At 41.4% G+C, this 19,851-nt stretch overlaps 1 protein-coding gene across 1 annotated transcript in view; it reads left to right on the forward strand.

Annotated features, from left to right (window-relative positions):
• Nucleotides 1–19,851, forward strand: part of CHAT (choline O-acetyltransferase) — a 61,207-nt gene that overhangs the window by 31,074 nt on the left and 10,282 nt on the right. The window contains exons 8-13 of the mRNA XM_075610474.1: nucleotides 6,166–6,335; nucleotides 9,065–9,165; nucleotides 12,386–12,514; nucleotides 14,547–14,669; nucleotides 15,331–15,472; nucleotides 18,414–18,476. Coding sequence (XP_075466589.1) covers nucleotides 6,166–6,335; nucleotides 9,065–9,165; nucleotides 12,386–12,514; nucleotides 14,547–14,669; nucleotides 15,331–15,472; nucleotides 18,414–18,476 — 728 coding nt within the window. The remainder of the gene's footprint in view (nucleotides 1–6,165; nucleotides 6,336–9,064; nucleotides 9,166–12,385; nucleotides 12,515–14,546; nucleotides 14,670–15,330; nucleotides 15,473–18,413; nucleotides 18,477–19,851) is intronic.

Genomic DNA, 19,851 nt, shown 5'->3' on the forward strand with positions numbered 1-19,851 from the left:
GATGTTCTTTCTCGATAAGCTTAACAATATCCGGCTTCCTCAGGGATAATGTAAATTCGAACTTTACATGTATGCAAATAATACTGTATGCTTGTTACTTTTTCCCCCTCCTTTTATTTATGTATTTAATATGCAAAGTATTGTATTGTATGTCTTTATTTATATAGCGCCATTAATGTACACAGCGCGTCACAGTAGTAATACATGTGGTAATCAAATAAATAACAGATAATATAAATAACAGATCATGGGAATAAGTGCTTTAGACATAAAAGTAACATTTCGGAAGAGGAGTCCCTGCCCCGAGGAGCTTACAGTCTAATTGGTAGGTAGAACGTACAGAGACAGTAGGAGGGAGTTCTGGTAAGTGCGTCTGCAGGGGGCCAAGCTTTATGTATCGTGTTCAGAATATCCACAGTGCTATTCATATACTTCTTTAGGAGGAGGGATTAGAGACGCTCTCTTGACCCAATGTTTTGGTTCTGCCTCTAAAACAGTTTTTTGGTTTCAGTTTTGCCTAAAGTGCCGTGGTTTTGGAGTATGGTACAATATGCAAATTTAATCATTCTATATATATAAAAAATAGATAAATATATATTTAATCGAGTGGAATATAATTCAATTAATATTTAGAAGGCCCCTTTCCATTTAAGGAAATGTTAATTGATTACATAAAAATCCACTTTAGTTATACCTTATTTAATAGATATTAAATACATTTCTCTATTTTTTTAATCTGGATTATTAAATTAATATTATATTTAATATATTTTTTCTATATATACACATACTCACATTTAAATATATACACACACTATATATATGCATGTATACATATATATACGTCTAAAAAATATATATATTATACGATAAATAGTGCATATATTAACCCTTTGTGTGCATTTTGTGTGCATATATACACTTTGGTATATATATATATATATACCAGAAATAGCCGTGTTAGTCCAGTTGCGATAGTGCAGAATAAATGAGTTCTTCAGTATTAGGTGATACCTTTTTTATTTGGACTAACAATTTATGTCATAGGACAAGCTTTCGAGAGTTCTCCTCTCTTCCACAGATCAGCAATACTGGTTTACAAAGGAATCTATGGCTAAAACTGAGGTTAGGAAAGCGGGGGGGGGGGGGGGGAGGGGAACAGATGTAGATAAAGTGGGGTGAGAAGGGGATGTCTGAAGATATTGGAAGGGTAATAAAACGGTGACAAGGCACAACATGGGGGAAAGGGGATGCTGGGGGGTGGGTTGGGGGAGGAGAGGTGGGGATAAGAACATTGGCAGAGAGGCAGGCAGAATAATTACAAACAATTCTGATAGTGTGTGAGAAACCCCATATCCATATTAAGTCCTCTTGTTTTGGTGTCAAAGAGTCTTATCATTCTGAGTTCAAATGTTTTCCGTTCTTGGGTGCGTTTAAACATTCCATTGAGGAATTTGATTTTTAAATCATTTATGGAATGATCTGGTTGTGAGAAATGATGTCCCACAGGTGAGCAGTATCTTCCTTCTTTGTGGTGTTGTATAGAGTGTCTGTGCATATACATTCTGTCTTAAGTTTTTGTCTGGTTTGGATGTGGAAACATTCTGTATAGCAGAACTGCTTTATGGCAAAGAGTGGCTGAATTGTTCAGTAAGATGAATGTCATGAAAGCTTACGGTTAGTGCTACAAAGTATTACTGAAGAGGGTTTAGAGAGCACAGACCTTAACTTAATTGTTTTTGACATATGTAGCAACAGCAATTAGGTTTTGAGTTCAGACGGAAAGTAATCATTTGGCTCAGGTACACACTCACTATAATGTGATTTTGCATATCCAACTATAGGCTTCGTCTTAGATACAAACAGATACAGTCATATATACTGTATAAAAAACAGCTGATATAAGCTGGTGTGTGGTGCCCCACAGGAAGCAAAAGGGTTAATTCATTAAAACATTAATGATTACAGACCCTAATTATTTATTGGGCTGTACATAAAATTGATTTCATAATAAATGGGATTGGATTAACGTGTAAAGTCAGTCATTCAAACGGGACGACGAATAAAGTGGGTATCACAGCAGGAGGTGCAGTTGGCAGCAAAATGCCCAAATTATCTGTTGGAACTGGGGGTGAAGTAAGGATAAAAGACATAAATAAGACAGCATTTGATAGAAAGGTTTTAATTATGTACGTCCACCATCATCCTCGTCATTTATGGCGCCATTTACACGGGATCAGACATTTGGCCGTGGCCATCTCACCATTAACTAATCTCTAATGGAACTTTGGCCGCAGCCGCTCCGCCATTGGACGCTCTGCCACTGGACGCTCTGCCACTGGAGGCCCAGCAACCGGCCGTTTCGCCAATAAGGTAAATGAATGTAAGAGGTTTTATCGGTTAGGGTAGGAGGTTAATGATAGAGGTTTTAAGGTAAGGGTTAGGTTTTTAGGGTAGGGTATTAGGATAAGGGGCTTAGGATAAAGGGTATTAGGGTAAAGGGTTAAGGATTTTAGGGTAGGGGATAAGGTTAAGGGGCTTAGGATAAGGGGTATTAGGGTAAGGGGTTAAGGCTTTTAGGGTAGGGGATAAGGATAAGGGGCTTAGGATAAGGGGCTTAGGATAAGGGGTATTAGGGTAAGGGGATAAGGGTAAGGGGTATTAGGGTAAGGGGTTAAGATTTTAGGGTTGGGGTTAGCGTTAGTATTAGGGGTTAAGATTACAGGGTTAGGGTAAGGTAAGGGGCTAACCTTTGCAGCAAAGCAGCCGGTGGAAAGATGTCCCTGCGGCCAGGTTAGTGTCGGCTAAATGCCGGCGGCGAGGTGAGTGATGGAAAACGTCTGCGACCAAATGTCCTTGATCCCATTCACCAACATTTAGGAAGTGGTGCCAAGCCATTCATTTGAATTCTCAGTGACGGACCTTAATACTTAGCTCTGCTTAGCAAATCTGGACCTTTATGTTTTATTCTAAGATGTTTGACATGACAGCTCTAATTTACTTCCCTGCCATATCTTATACTATATTAGTGAAATCACTGTATGTTTGCCTGCCTGCCTGGATGTCCGGTGTCCCTAGCGGCAATCTCATTGGTCCCTTGGCCCGCCCGCCCCCGCACACCTCTCATTGGCCTCACACACTCACACCACCCCCTTGGCCCGCCCCCCACACCTCTCATTGGCCTGAGGCGGAGTGACGGGCCAAAGGTCCAAAAAAAAAAAAAAAACACACACACACACACACACTCACACACACACTCACACACACACACACCTCTCCCCCTCCCCCCTCCAAATCACCTCTCTCCCCTCTCCAAATCACCTCTCCCCCCTCCCCAGCGGCATCACCTCTCCCCCTCCCCGCTCCAAATCACCTCTCCCCCCTCCCCAAATCACCTCTCCCCCCTCCCCAGCGGCATCACCTCTCCCCCTCCCCGCTCCAAATCACCTCTCCCCCCTCCCCGCTCCAAATCACCTCTCCCCCCTCCCCGCTCCAAATCACCTCTCCCCCTCCCCGCTCCAAATTACCTCTCCCCCTCCCCGCTACAAATCACCTCTCCCCCCTCACCGCTCCAAATAACCTCTCCCCCTCCCCGCTCCAAATCACCTCTCCCCCCTCACCGCTCCAAATCACCTCTCCCCCTCCCCGCTCCAAATCACCTCTCCCCGCTCCAAATCACCTCTCCCCGCTCCAAATCACCTCTCCCCGCTCCAAATCACCTCTTCCCCCTCCCCAGCGGCATCACCTCTCCCCCTCCCCAGCGGCATCACCTCTCCCCCTCCCCAGCGGCATCACCTCTCCCCCTCCCCGCTCCAAATCACCTCTCCCCCTCCCCAGCGGCATCACCTCTCCCCCCTCACCGCTCCAAATCACCTCTCCCCCCTCACCGCTCCAAATCACCTCTCCCCGCTCCAAATCACCTCTCCCCCCTCCCCGCTCCAAATCACCTCGCTTCCCGCAGCTGCCACGCGGCGCGTAAGATGGCGGACCCCCTTCCTCGCGGCGCCGAGTCAGACGATGGCGGCGGCCGGAAGTACAGGTAGGTGTCGCTCCCCCACCTCCGGCGCCAAACGGAACTGAGAAAGGGCGCATCAACTGAGGTGTGTGTGTGTGTGTGTGTGTCACTGTCCACTGCCCCCCCTCCTGTCCACTGCCCCCCCCCTCCTGTCCACTGCCCCCCCCCCTCCTATCCACTGCCCCCCCTCCTATCCACTGCCCCCCCCTCCTGTCCACTGCCCCCCCCCTCCTGTCCACTGCCCCCCCCTCCTGTCCACTGCCCCCCCCTCCTGTCCACTGCCCCCCCTCCTGTCCACTGCCCCCCCCCTCCTGTCCACTGCCCCCCCCTCCTGTCCACTGCCCCCCCCTCCTGTCCACTGCCCCCCCCTCCTGTCCACTGCCCCCCCCTCCTGTCCACTGCCCCCCCCTCCTGTCCACTGCCCCCCCCTCCTGTCCACTGCCCCCCCCCCTCCTGTCCACTGCCCCCCCCCTCCTGTCCACTGCCCCCCCCCTCCTGTCCACTGCCCCCCCCCTCCTGTCCACTGCCCCCCCCTCCTGTCCACTGCCCCCCCCTCCTGTCCACTGCCCCCCCTTCCTGTCCACTGCAGGAAATGCAGGGGGAGGAATCCATGCCTTTGAGTCGCCCCCCCCCCTGCCTTTGATGCCCCCCCTGCCTTTGACACCCCCCCTGCCTTTGACACGCCCCCCCCCTACCTTTGACACGCCCCCCCCTGCCTTTGATGCCCCCCCTCCCTTTGACGCCCCCCCCCTGCCTTTGACGCCCCCCCCTGCCTTTGACGCCCCGCGCACACACACTGACTGACTGCCGCACGCACGCACACACTGACTGACGCGCACACAAACCCTGACTGACGCACACACACACGCACACACTGACTGAGGCACACACTGACTGTGTGTGCGTCAGTCAGTCTGTGTGTGTTTGTGTTTCTGCCTCAGACTCACTGACGCGCGAGCAAACACACAGTGACTGACGCACACACGCTACATGAAGCTGTAAAGGAGGGAGGGAGGGGGAGGGACTGGATTGATGTGAATGGGGGACAAACAGAGAGAGGGGGGAGGAGAGAGAGAGGAACGTGAACATTACATCCCGGGCAACGCCGGGTCTCTCAGCTAGTTAATAATAAAATATGTTGCTTCCAATGCAACAAAAAAAAATCTATGAAACATCATACATTGGAGTCAAATATATACCTAACGTGTCATGTGTCTTTAACTAACATCATTGTGCTTTCAGCGGCTGAATTCCTTCATATCAGAATGTGGGAGACAGACACTAGCATCCTATATTCATTTTTAAAGATAAACAATGTTGATATATTGATATAAAGATTATTTATCAGAGTCCACACCTGTAAATTGGTGTAAACGAAGGCACAAGATTGATCAAAGTAGAAAACTTTTTTTTCTTTGATACATTTTCCGTTGTTTTTGTACCATTTTTGCAACTTAGACATTTTGAGGCATAAACCCCATTTGATGTTAAGACGTTTGATAATATCAGAAAATAAAAATAAGAAGGCTGTAATAACACAGGAACTGTAACTTTGTTTGTTTTTTAAGATCTTGATCATATCCATGGTCTCACCCCACTGCCTGATCAGTAACACCCTCAATCGGGCCCTCAGGTCTGACATCGCCCCTCAGCTCATTGAGCCTCGGTTTAAGGTCAATAAAGCAGGTGGGAGAGCTTTTGCAAAGACCGCCCCAAGACTGTGGAATAAGCACCCTGCAGCTTTAAGACATCAGGAAGAATTACTTCCATGAAGAAAGGAATTAAAACCTTCCTCTTTAAATAAAGCATGGCAAACAGACCCTAATACAATGGCGGCCATCTTTCCTGCTCCCGTTCGTGTTTTCTGCCCTTTGTTGGTCTTCCTCGTTGTTTCCCCTATATCTTTTGGTATGTCCCATTTGTAGGTGTGGGATGGGTGTTCTCCCTAAGTTCCTACACCCGCTCTAGTACTGAGTTTTCTTGGTGAGTAGCGCGTTTGAAAATTTTGAAAAAGTTTGAAATACATAAATCCATATGTCAACAAATTGCCTCCTATAGACACCACCCATATTGATTTACTTCAAGGTTTCTTAACTTGTGCTACTTCCATACTCTCTGCTCAGACTGGTCTACCACATTTACACCCACAGACTCCACCAACCGCGACTCTTTAGATATGATTGAACGATGCATGTGCCTGGTCTGTTTGGATGCACCAACGGGAATGGAACTCAATGATACCAACAGGGCCCAGCAGCTTCTACATGGGGGCGGCTATGATAAAAATGGAGCAAATCGATGGTACGACAAACCCATGCAGGTAAAATCAGTCGCCTTTTTCATTGTGCAATTGTGACTTGCCTGAAACAAGCAATGATGGTGTATGTGAAGAATGCAAACAGGTCTCGTTGTCACGCAGAGAAATAAGTTGTCTTCCTGTAAGAATGGGTTCACCTGTCAATCGACTGTAACTTATAAGCATGAATCATTACTGATATCTGGTGAGCTGATAAAGACGGTATGACACTTGGTTCACCTACAAATCCAAGCAAATATTTTGCTTTTGAACAATTTATTTAATAGGGGACAATAAAACCATTTTTTGCACTATTTTACAGTGGGAGCTTCAAATGAATTCGACACACATTCTCTTTACATCATCTCAATGATTAACTGCTACTTGCAATGTATGCCCATTTTAGCTTAAATGTTGTCCATCTCTCCCAACTGCTAAATGGGTGCAAACAGTGAAAACAAGTAGCACCAGAAAAACATCTCAATAGAAGCAAACTTTCCCAGTTGTATTTGGGACCTTGATATATAATATCCCATCCATCTGTTTACATCAACCATCTTCAGCTCTAAAGTCAACAATTGGGATCTCTTTGGACCTTTCTTTTGCTTGGATTTTGGCCAATCTGACAGAGGAAGTTAGTAATATATTCATGTTTCATGTTTGTCTTCTTAATTCACCCGAGTACTGTATGATGCACCAATGGAAAACCATGTCCAACATCCAATGAAACAGATACAAACATTCCTTCCCAATCGAAAATAAACATCAGCTCAAAACTGAACCAACATTGGCATATATATCAAACAATGATTCATTTATGTTGATGCGTCTGACAAGTTTCGAGTGGGGGGAAGAGGGGTTGATGAAAACATGGTGGTAACATTTGTTAATTAAAAATGTTCCTCGTGCTTCCATGTAAGTTGTTATATTTCCTAATGTGATCTTTTAAATCTGAACAATTCTAAATCAAGGTGGCACTGAACATCAGTGGGTTAAAAACACAAGGTAAATTCCAGGTTATCAGGGGGGATTCTGTGTATAAATAGTTATGATTATGTTTCATAGAAGCTGAGAGGTGAAACACAGTATCACTAATTTAGGGTATATTTTTCCATCATCAGACAATGAGACTATATAAAAGGCATACTCTGAATTGTACCTACTGTATAACATCAATCTTCACTCTTAGGTAGAAGCGAACACCCACACATTTTATTCATCAGCTCACTATGTTAAATTATATGCTTCGTTTCTTGCAACTTTTGTTTAATACATTTAACATACGTACATTTGATGATAGAGAAAATATAGGAAAATATAGGAATTCAGTGTAACCCTCTTTACCTGGCTCCAAGGGAGGTTACATCAGATTGACTACATACATTGTGTTACTCAGTCTCTCATACCTTTCCCAGGGTGCTGGGTAGGCGCAGGCTGGGCTCAGTCTCTCATACCTTTCCCAGGGTGCTGAGTAGGTGCAGGCTGGTCTCAGTGTCTCATACCTTTCCCAGGGTGCTGTGTAGGTGCAGGCTGGGCTCAGTCTCTCATACTTTCCCTAGGGTGCTAGGTAGGCGCAGGCTGGGCTCAGTCTCTCATACCTTTCCCAGGGTGCTGGGTAGGTGCAGGCTGGGCTCAGTCTCTCATACCTTTCCCAGGGTGCTGGGTAGGCGCAGGCTGGGCTCAGTCTCTCATACCTTTCCCAGGGTGCTTGGTAGGTGCAGGCTGGGCATGAATAAGCAGATAGAAATAGGATGGGCGCCAGGTACGTTTGTAAAACATAAATAGACATCCGTCTATAAGGCTCCACAGGTATTGACATACATTACGCTTGACAGAAACTCATTGCAAAACATAATACTCTGAACTTCATCCCCTTTGTAGCTCTCACTGCTACGCTAGTGAGGTACTTGGCTTGCCCCATATTAAATGGACCTCCATGGAATACACTCTGGCCTCTGGTATTTATCCTGCTACTGGGTACCACATATTTCTTTCATGCCTATCTGATCAGGATGGCACCAGGGACCTTCTGGTTGGGCCGATCCAAACATACTCCGGAGTTCCTAACACTGAGACCTCCTTACTTTACGCATGCTTCCTCCTGTTCAACTGTGAGAAGAATCTGGGACCATTACTACTAGCACTTACTCAAAGGGCACGTTCCCTAACTGAAAACAACAAACGGTGACGGAACACTTCTTAATACACAAACACCTGTATACAGGACTAACAGTGATAACCACAGTAGAACTCTGAGGTACCTTTTTCTAAAACTTTGGGTGGAGAAATATATATCCTTCTATCTCCCTATAGTGATATCACTTGTCACAAGACATACTGAGGAGTGGCAATCCCTTCTGCATAGTCATCCTATATCACCTGATGGGGAGGGTAGAAACCTGACTGAGCCCACACAGTTAACCCATTAAATGATATAGTAGTCCCAAAGTGGGGCAACAGCAGTCAAATACTGTACTAAATGGCTAAATTAATATGATTTCTTTAAATTGTGAAGCACACAGAGTAATTTCTTCTAAGCAGTCCTACTGTGTGCCATAAGAAACCTTCCAGCACTCACAAGACACCTTACCACCTATTCACCTACATGGGCCATAAGCTATCTTTCTGAGCAGGAAGGTGTCTTATGATATAGCACCGATTAGTAAATATGGGCCACATTCTTTAAGTGATCAGTCACTTTGTCTAAGAATATCTAAGCCGGGCATTAAATGCATGTCTTTTTCCCCTTTCAGTTTGTCGTGGGAAGAGATGGAGTATGTGGTACTATTTGTGAACACTCTCCCTTTGATGGAATCGTCCTTGTGCAATGCACAGAACACCTGCTGAAGTATATGTAAGTCTGCCCTTTAGGCACAAACATATTTGTACAAGCCATGTGGGCTGAACAAGTGAGTGATATTAAATCTGATTACAGGAATTTGTATCAAGAAGATGATAAGTATCAGTCATCGCAGTTTAATTATGTTCTTTAACACTTGACATAATTAAGTCAGACACTGGGCTATAGGTAGGAATAATAAATAAACAGATTAATGTATAAAATGTACCACAAATATAATCTTATTTTAGATGGGGAATCCTCCTTGGACTGAGTAGAGGATTACACAGGCTATTCATTAAACTACAATAGTGCCAATCTTGCAGGCTGGAAAAACTCACCGCGCAACGCAGCAACCCCCCCACCCCCCCTCGCAGCAGCCCCGGCCCCATTGAGGGGCGGCTCTTGTCCCTGCAGTGTCCGCCACAGCGGGCACTGCTAACTCTCTCACCTACTACATGAACTAATGGAAGTAAAGATTTGACATTGGAAGCCAAATACCTTTAATGTAACTGAGAAAGGGCGTGCATGGATACGGAGAGGAAATGCAGATTGCACTAATTCAGGAGGGATCCCAAGAATAAATGAATTCTTGATTTGCACCTAGCTGTAATTTGTGGCTCTATTCTATCTCTCTGTTTGTTTGTTTTATGACAAAATTATTGGCATTAAAATATCCTCACATTGCAGTCTTTAATCTTTTTAGGGGAAGTACAGAAATAATGTTGTTTCAAATTGCTGTGATCTTTCTTACAACGGATAAAAGTTTTTTCAATACCAATGCTTACTGTGACAAAGACGTTTACACTGCTGGTTTGCATGTCTTAAAGCTGCAGTTCAAGCAATATCCTACATGTGTGGGTTTTTTTTTTAATAAATCCGTTCCGTACTATAAGGAAAATACTTGTAGCAATTTTTAAAGACATTTTTAATGTTTTCTAATGTGACAAGCATTTTTGTTTCTATAGCAACCATTTACAATGTCACATCCCCTTCCTCTTCTCAAACAGGCTATGGCACACCCCTTTTGCCATCTTTCTAGCAGTGCAGCAATTGTATCTAGTGCCTTGCCTGGTCACATGATCTTCCACACAGAACTTTGCATCTTGGGTACTCTTCTGCAGCCCTAACAGTGATTTAGTAAACCCCCGAGACGAAACTTTGCCAATCGATCACAGGAGAATTTTTCGATCGACAATTTAGCTAATCACTTGTTAGTGTGCAGATTAATGCTCATATTAAATGGGGGCGGCAGGGGAGGATTATTTAAACGGCAGCATGAACTGCTGCTTTAAGGCAGGGGTGCTCAACTCCAGTCCCTAAAAAAAAACCCAAACAGGTCAGGTTTTCAGGATATCTGTGCTTCAGCGCAGGTGGCTACATCAGAGGCTCAGTCAAAATTGAGCCTCTGATTGAGCCACCTGTGCTGAAGCAGGGACTGATTGAGCCACCTGTGGTAAAGCAGGGATATCCTGAAAACCTGACCTGTTGGGCGGGGCTTGAGGATTGGCATTAAGTACCCTTTGCTTGAGGAACTCTGGATTTGTTTTATGTGTACAGAATGACAAAAGCAAAATGATCTCTCTGCAGGAAATGTTACAGGTGATCAAGAGCAGCTGCTATGTTATTTAACAGACATGTTCAACCCATTTTGTTGATATTATTGGTACTATTTGAACAACTGCTGAACAATGCATTATTGGAGTCAGAATACCACAGAAAAGAGGATACTGACTTTATAAACATAGATAAAACTAGATAAAATGTGGAGTTTACTACCGATGGGGAGACTGTAATGGCAGATACAATAGATATCTTTTAAAAAAGGTTAGATGTATCTTTTTAACATACAAATACAGGGATATACCAAATAAGTGAACATAGGAAGGATGTTGATCCAGAGAGAAAACTGATTGCTATTACTGGAAGGAATATATTAATTTTTCCCTTATGAGACATATTTCGATAATGTTTCACTATTCTGTGTGTTTCCCTTCCTCTGGATCAATATAAATACAAATATAGATTAAGTATCTCAGTTACCTAAATTTGACATAGCTTGAGATTGATGGACATGTCATTTTTCAACCTCGTCTACTACTGTATGTAACTATGTAACTGGGTAACTGGGTAACTCCTTATTGTCACAGCCTTGATGTAAGGCTTGCTCACAAAGTGTCGCCAGCACAGCGTGTCAGCATTATTTAATAGAAATCCCTTTCAGTGCTGGAAAAGGAGAACTATCACCAACAATGTGAATCAAGCTTTTACAGAAAAAGCGACCGTGAATAAATTACTGGCAAATTATTCAAAGGTAATCTGGGGGTGTGGGGACACGCTAGAAAGATCTCCAGGCTGTTTATTCAATACAAAATGGTATTTATTTACATAAAGAAAGACCAACGTTTCAGCCATAAAAGACCTCATCAGGGTTATCCCCCGCTCCCCCCCCCCCGCTGCACCCCCCAAAGCCTGATGAAGGCTTGTATGCCCAAAACATTGTTTTTTCCTTATGGAAAATTAATACCATTTTGTATTGGGGAAAAAAAACCACCTTGGAGATCTTTTCAACTACAGTATATCAATGTGTGACTGGTGGCTGCTTGTCTCTCTGGATGCTCCCGGAAAACTCTTTCTAATGTTCTATTGTTGACTGTGTGCATCACCTTTATGTTTTGAGGAGATGTATGTGGACTGACAGCTCTTGCTGGTTAAAATACATTGTCAAAAAGTGGTGCTCATTCCATGAATGCCACAGAGCATAAACAGGAGGACCTACCTTTTTGCCTCATACTTTCTGAAGCTTTATACGAAAAGATATTAAACAATGAAGATTTGGAAAAATAATTGTACTCTTGTACCATGAAGGCAGTGAAACTAACACAAGAGGGTGAAAACGTGAGCATTTATTCCTTCACTAATATGTGTGGGCAGATGTTCACCAGCCCGATGGAAGGAGATGTCCACACTAGTTAAAGTCATCTTTAACACATAAAAAATACAAATATGACAGTCGAGTCAGTAATAGAAAACGTTCTACTGGCCACATGAGCGACCACTCACCCCACTGTAATTTTGTGTCCGCAGTTCAGGTATTCTTGCCCGGTGGACAAACATATCTGTTGCTCAATAGGGTATAAGGTGGTGCTCTGCAATTCGTGCTCTGCAATTCGTGGTTGATTGGTCCAGCATTGTTTGGGTGCACAGATGGAGATGACCTTTTATTTCATTGCAGGAAAAGCAGCCCCAAGAAGTTAGTGAGAGCAGATTCTGTTAGTGAGCTACCAGCTCCAAGGAGACTTCGTTGGAAATGTTCCCCAGAAATTCAAGGGCACTTGGCTTCCTCCGCAGAAAAACTCCAAAGGTAAGGAGGATTTCAGTGTTCAATGATTGGAGGGTACTGAATATTTACATTTGAATTATTGAATTGTATTACACATAGAACTGAAGGGTAAAGAACCAGGCATACAATCTATATATGCGTTTTGATATACACACCAACAAAAAATACACATTTATTGTAAGAAAAAGTAGGATAAACGTTAATAATAAGAGTTTTTCATTCAACTGCGATAATGCCAGAGTACTATCGGAGGATCATTTCATACAATAGATTGATTAATATCATTTTCAATATGTTCTTGGCCTATGTGAAAGAAAAGCCATTAGTAGTGCAGTACATTTTATCAGACGATGAAATAGCTTACAGTATTATTAACATTATTATTTATATATATATTGCACCAACATATTCCATGGCGCAGTACAATAAGGTTGTAGGGCGAAAGCAATAACATTCAGAGAGTTACTGTATCCAAACTGGGGCTCTCCTGTATTTTTTCGTAAATGGTCAGGACTAAAATGGGAGAGTCAGACTAATACATTGTGGCAGAATTATTCTAACGGAGGGGCGTATTCTCGGAAATCCAAAGTTGTAGTTGCCAAACCGCACGGCTTGGCATGTTCTGATGGAGCGGCATGAAATGCGGGGAAAAAACCCTATTCTCTATTGCAAACCGCTACATTTAAACCGCTTCTAAAAAAAAGTGACAAACCGCATGTTTTAACAGGCAACATGCCTGGATTGTACGCGCTTTCGCAGCGGAATGAACAGAGGTGGTGCTAACCCCACCCCCAGTCTGATTTGTGGTTCTTGCTCTCTTAAAGCTGCAGTTCAGTCTTTTTTTTTTTTTTACTTTAATAGTTTCATGTGGGCAATCTCTACTTACCTAAAGAACTGCAGAGCTGCCGGTCAATTCGTTCTCCGTCTATTGATCGGCAAAGTTTGGCGACATCTTTAAATATGGGGAATGTAAATCGTTGCTATAGCAACAAGCATGCTTGTTAAAATAGAATACAAGAAAATTGGTCTTTCAAAGTTGTTTTTTTTACTACAGAACTGATTTATTAAAAAAAAACACACATGCAGGATATTGACTGAACTGCAGCTTTAAACCCATATTTCAGGCTTTGGCCGTAACTCATAATCCCAATCTCGCCCCCCTTGGGGTGGCGTGAAACAAATGCGGGTGTTTGAAGCGGTTTGCATAAAGGAAAAAGAAAAAGAAAGTGTTGACAGCGCTAATGCTACAATAAAATAGTGAGTAATTCTATTACTAACAGTGATTACTAAAACTTTAACTATAAAGTTAGGCAGCCTAGGTACAAATGACTAACACAAATCAACAAAAACTAACAAACGAACACTACCGGCGCCTCTAAAAAATAAATTATATATAACCTGGTGAATATGTGACCAAGTACAGAGTCCAATCATTGGAATCAAAACAGTCCTGAGGGAGGTCTTGATAGAAGTCTCACAAATAAGACAAACATACAAGAACGACAAGAAAAACAAGAAAAAAAAGATCATAGTGTAACCCTAAAATATAACATAAAATTACAGACACATAAAAAGAATGGCTAGAATGTTAATGCATTTAATAAAATTACAAAATATAAAATATAAAATGACAAACAATTGTCCATAAGGGAGGTCTTCAGGTTTGCATAAAGGAGCTATGAGAATAACCGTTTTTGTAAAAAGTAAAGCGTGTCGGAGGCTTGGCAGAGCCAGGTTGGCAGAGCCAGAATGAAACCACTTCTAAAAAAGCCTTATCCACACAGATTGGACATGCGATAAGGGCTTACAGAATAGCAAACCACGCCAGTCCGATCAGAAAGGGCTCTTTAGAAATGTGTTGCCACACACGTGCTATGAGAATAGGCTCCTATGTCTCAGAACCCAAGAAAGGTCTTGGGTAGATTTATTTTTTAAAGAATAATTGATTTCTCTTTCTTGAGAAGGAGAAAAGCATAAACGTATTTGCTGTTCCTTAGTTACTGTAATTGCCATATTTAATCATTCATACTCTATTTATCTTTTTTTCCCCTAGGATTGTAAATAATCTTGATTTCACTGTTTATAAGTTTAAGGAGTATGGGAAAGAGTTTATTAAGAAACAAAGAATGAGTCCTGATGCATATATACAACTTGCTCTGCAGCTTGCGTTTTACAGGTAAAGGAATGAAAAAGAAAATGTGAATTTACACAATTATAATATTAAACAGCGTCCATATCACAATGTTTCATAACATTTGTAACTAAAATAAAGTGCCAAAATGAAAATAAAATACAAAAAAATTCAGAATTTAATGGCATGACATTGCTTAATTTTCATTGAAAGGAAAAGTCTCTATAAAGCTCCTGGATGCATATGATAATAATAATAATAATAATAATAGCATGTTCTTGTGTAGCGCTGCTACTTTTACTTAGCACTGTACAAAGACATTTTGCAGGCACAGGTCTTTTTGGTGCCTCAGGCACAGGGAGATAAAGTGACTTGCCCAATGTCACAAGGAGCTGACTCCAGGATTTGAACCAGGTTTCGCCTGCTTCAAACTCAGTGCCAGCCAGTGTCTTTACTCACTGAGCTGCTCCTTCTCCCAATCAATGTGTTGCTACTAGAATCCCACTTGAGATCTGAGCAGCAATTACTGCATCACCAAAACAAAATAGCATTGGTAACATTGTGGTAAGAGCGCGATATGTCTGTATTACACGTGCCGGAAAAACATCTCGCCAAAACTACATTTTGGATTAACCTGCATCCCTATGGATAATACTGGGAATTAAACATGTTCATTCATTTACTTTAATACTAATATCTCTTTTAGATGCCACAGAAAGCTTGTTCCGACTTACGAGAGCGCCTCCATACGGCGCTTTCAAATGGGAAGGGTAGACAATATAAGGTCATCGACTCTGGAGGCGCTAGCATTCGTAAAGGCAATGACTGATGGAAACACTACGACACCGGTACATTTACCTTATATTGTGTATGTGTATTTACAAGGAAAATCCAACAAAGTAACATTATTTTTTATAAAATATTAATTCCTGCCATTTTGGAGTCAGCCTGGATGAAATCCTAATAACCACTTGTACTTCATGCATGTTCTTCTATTTACTTAAATAACATTTTTATTTCATGTAGCACTTGCTCCCAATGGGACTCAGAACACGTCACAATTACAGTACGCAGCACATAGGAATTATTACAGGCATAGGCCGTGCCCAGACGAGTATACAATCTACAAGCTCATTTTTCACAAATGTCTCCCACTACACAAGTCCCAGTGGGAAGAAAATAATGTCATGGCAGTGATAGGTTTAATAACGATGCTAAACTTCTGCTATGAAAACCAATTAGAAAAGGTGACCGTGATAAGGAAGAAACAGGGCAAATAATTAACTCTAACCTTTATTACAATGTTTAGCCACATTGTCACGATTAACGTTTAAAAATGTATTTTAAAACAGATTTTATTTTTAAAGTATCAATCGCCTAATTTTATCAAACTAAACATATCACTACAATTAGTTAATTTGGTCTTACTGTATATGAAGCAAAACCTTTTCAAAAAAACTCCCTCAGAAGTCCCCACTAGCATCATTACAGTATGCTTCTCTTCCTTCCTCTCCAGAAAGATTCTTCATGAACATCATACTGTTCTGGGATAAACTCTGGTGAAAAGACTTTAACTATTTGGCCCATATTCACCAAAGGGTGTTAAACTGTAGCACGTCTTAACGCCATTTATTTGAAGTGAATATGGGCCATTGACTCTGTGTCTGGAAATGTTTAGAGGTGAAATACGGAAACAGTCACTACACAAAGTCACAATAAAAAAAGGGAAAACATAGAAAACACCTTAGTTAGGAAGAAAAGTAAAGAAGGGTTTTCATACAAATAATTTTATTGAATTTTCAATTGGGAGGGGGTACAGAAAGAAAAAAAGGGAGGGTGGAACATAAAAGGGAACCATCAAAACAATTACAATATACTGGCTTTTTTTAGAGCAAAAATAACATACATAAAATCTACATCTGCCAGTTAACATCACTGATTAATCACTTCACATATGCAGTAGATTATAAATGGTTTTAGAGAACCCCATTTTTACAACCTCTACATGGCTACTTTAATTGGGATTATTTAGGAAACGTATCTATATCCTAGAACCTCAAACATGTGTTCAGGGCTCCCATATCTTATAAGGGGATCTCATTCTATGGCGCAGCAGGGCCGCAAGCCTGTCCATCCTCATAACCTCGTTTATTCTCCTCATGATCATACTTTGAGGGGGAGTATTCTGATTCTTCCAGTATACTGAGATCAAGCATCTTGCCGCAGTAAGAATATGGGATATCAATTTTTTTATTGTTGTGATCGATATCCTCTATTGGCTAAAACTATAATTAATGGGTCCCAATGTATTTTAATTCCTGTTACCTCCTCTATCATTCTTTGTATTAGCTTCCAATTCTTCTGAATCTTGGGGGCACAGCCACCAGATGTGTACAAGGTCATCACTCTGACCACAACTCTTCCAGGGCATGTTTGAGGTGCCAGGATAGATTAGGCTTTGTCTCTTTGGAAATGAAAGATTATTATTTAAACATTTAAAGGAGGATTTTCAATCACTCTCTTCATAACATTTCTAGTGACCCCTGAAAAACTTGGGCAATGAGTCGAAAAATTATACAAAAGAATTTGTATTATTGCATTATAACGAGACAACATAATACATACACTTTGTGTGGTTATATGACGTGAATATTAATGTGTGAAAAACTAACCTTGATCTGAGAGATGTGCAAAATTTTGCTCAAGTTTTAAAACCAGGTGAAATTTGTCCTTTTTTTCCACACAAAAATGTAAACGTGCGCCAATGAATTTTTCAATAAAATGTCAGTTGGTGGGTCGCATGACCCTAAATTCAGGTCAAAGACCCTTTATACACTGTCCATTTTGTACAATTCTGGCAAACATCTTTGAGCACTGTGACCTTTTGCGAAAATGCAAAATGATTTGTTCATCCCCACCTCACATCCCACATTTCAATGATGCCAACCTTGTGTTTTGGTAACACCTTTATTGGTACTATTTTCCAATAACAAGTCTAATCTTCAAATATCACATGATACACATTCAGTATTCGAAATGAACAATGTAGCAGCATCCAATGCTGTTATTTTACTTGCATTGAACACACTTGAGCTGAGACAATAAGTAAAACACAGTATAATGCAGTTCGCCTTTGTTGTGTTTTATTTGCCCCAAAAATGTGAAATAATGAATTAAAAATATGCAGGGAAAATGAATGAGTGAAATGCATCATAACCGAGATTCACACTACATCAGCAATAAAATACCATTCCCAATAATCTATTACTTTTAAGGTACCATTCAGTCTAGGATTCTTCCCAAATCCTCCTGGATACTGAGAGGACCAATTCATGGACTTCAGTGTCCAACACACAAGTGGGATCTGCATTATAAGGCAACAAAATCATGCTGAACTAGATGGTTTTCAGGAGGTTTATATCCTCTCGGCTCTGTCAGTTTTGATGGAAATAAAAGGACAAGATAACCCCCATTATAATGTGTGTCATATAATTCCTCTCCTACCACTACACTGTCTTGATACATTTACTTCAGGGGACATATATTCAAAATCCCATCATACTGCAATGTTTAAATATTGTAGAGGTTAATGTATTCTAATGAAAATAAATATAGTAGTTTATGGAAATGCATCCTAAAGTATCTTTACGTACAGTACTTGTTGTTCCTGGGTAGATAATTAATTATCCATTAAAGAAAATGCCGTAATATATTTCCAACTATTGTAAAATGTTCACACAAATGATATATTCCTTTGTCATATTCTTTTCTCTTTCACTTAAATGACAGGATGTTGAGAAGATGAAATACCTCCGAGATGCCATTATGGCTCAGACGAATTACACTATTCTGGTGAGTAGTAATCCCATTCTGTTAGGCTGTATTTGTATTTAAATGATGCTGGATTCTATCTCCTACGTGTATTTCACCCTGTTATATAAAGGGTCTCATCCTATGTGAGCCCCCAAGTTGCCATTCTGGCCATTTTCAACTCAAAATCTTGATACACTGGTGTGAACGTATGGTGACTTTTAATGTCAGTTTATCACCAGAATAGCCCATCTAGAAACTTTTAAATAGATTCAAACGTGTACACAAATGTGGAATTGCAAAAAAATGTGCAACATCACAGATTTTACATATGCCTCAATGTACATTTTCCATCAAGTATCACAATACATCATGACATATCACACTATGAAGACCCATTGGGACAGACGCTAACTGTATAACTTCTTTGATGTGATGTACCAGGGGTGGCCAACTCCAGCCCTCAAGAGCCGTCAACAGGTCAAGTTTTCAGCATATCCCTGCTTCAGCACAGGTGGCTCAATCAGTGACTCAGCGAAGACTGTGTTGTCTCCCACCACATTCTCTTGTGTTGTGTTGCCTGATAGGATGTATGAGTTATGCCAGCTTGCAAAAAAACCGGCTCTCCTGAAATTCTATCCCCAACAGTTTCATCCAGCGCGTTGGCTCAGAGTTTATTATATTAGCCAGCCTCAGTTTCCCATTAGACATGACAGTGATAAATGTTGCAAAATGTCAATGTTATGACAATGGTAAATGTTACACGGCAGCGTGACATTTCATTTAATCTTCAAGCCAATTTCCCTTGATGAGTTTGGATGAAAAGCAAAGTGAGTAACTACCAGTACAAACACTTGTTGCTTCTCCCAATTCTCTTGTCTTACAGATCTTATCCCATATTCTGTCTCAATAAATGTTAGCTCAGGCCATCCTTTGTGAAGCTTTTAAGAAAGGTGGCGTCTGAGTGGAGCCGAGGTTTTAATTGCTATATTGCAATTGTGCTTTTTATTTTTTGTTAGCCCAATGTGAATGTAATTATTAATGAAACACTGCACCAATTAACCTTTGCAGCATGGGAGAGGCGGGCTGCGGAGTGCAGATGGAAAATTCATGAGGAAAACCCTAGCAGGATATAAAATGATGCTCAGAGATAGTACATTTGAGGGCATGACCCCAGGCTGTAAAACAAAATATGTTTGAATTAAACTTAAAGAGGCAATCCAAGCGGTACTTTAAAAAAAAAATATATATATATATATATATATATATATATACATATATGCAGCCTTTGATTACCTTTATTGAAAAACTAATTACCTATGTAGCCAATAAATTAATTCTTCTGTAACCGATAAGTGAAGATCCTGCTTCCCAAGGTTCACTTAAAGCTGCAATTCAGTCAATATCCTGCATGTGT

This window comes from Ascaphus truei, chromosome 8 (genome assembly GCF_040206685.1).
Source record: "Ascaphus truei isolate aAscTru1 chromosome 8, aAscTru1.hap1, whole genome shotgun sequence".
In the NCBI taxonomy this organism is placed as follows: Eukaryota; Metazoa; Chordata; class Amphibia; order Anura; family Ascaphidae; genus Ascaphus; species Ascaphus truei.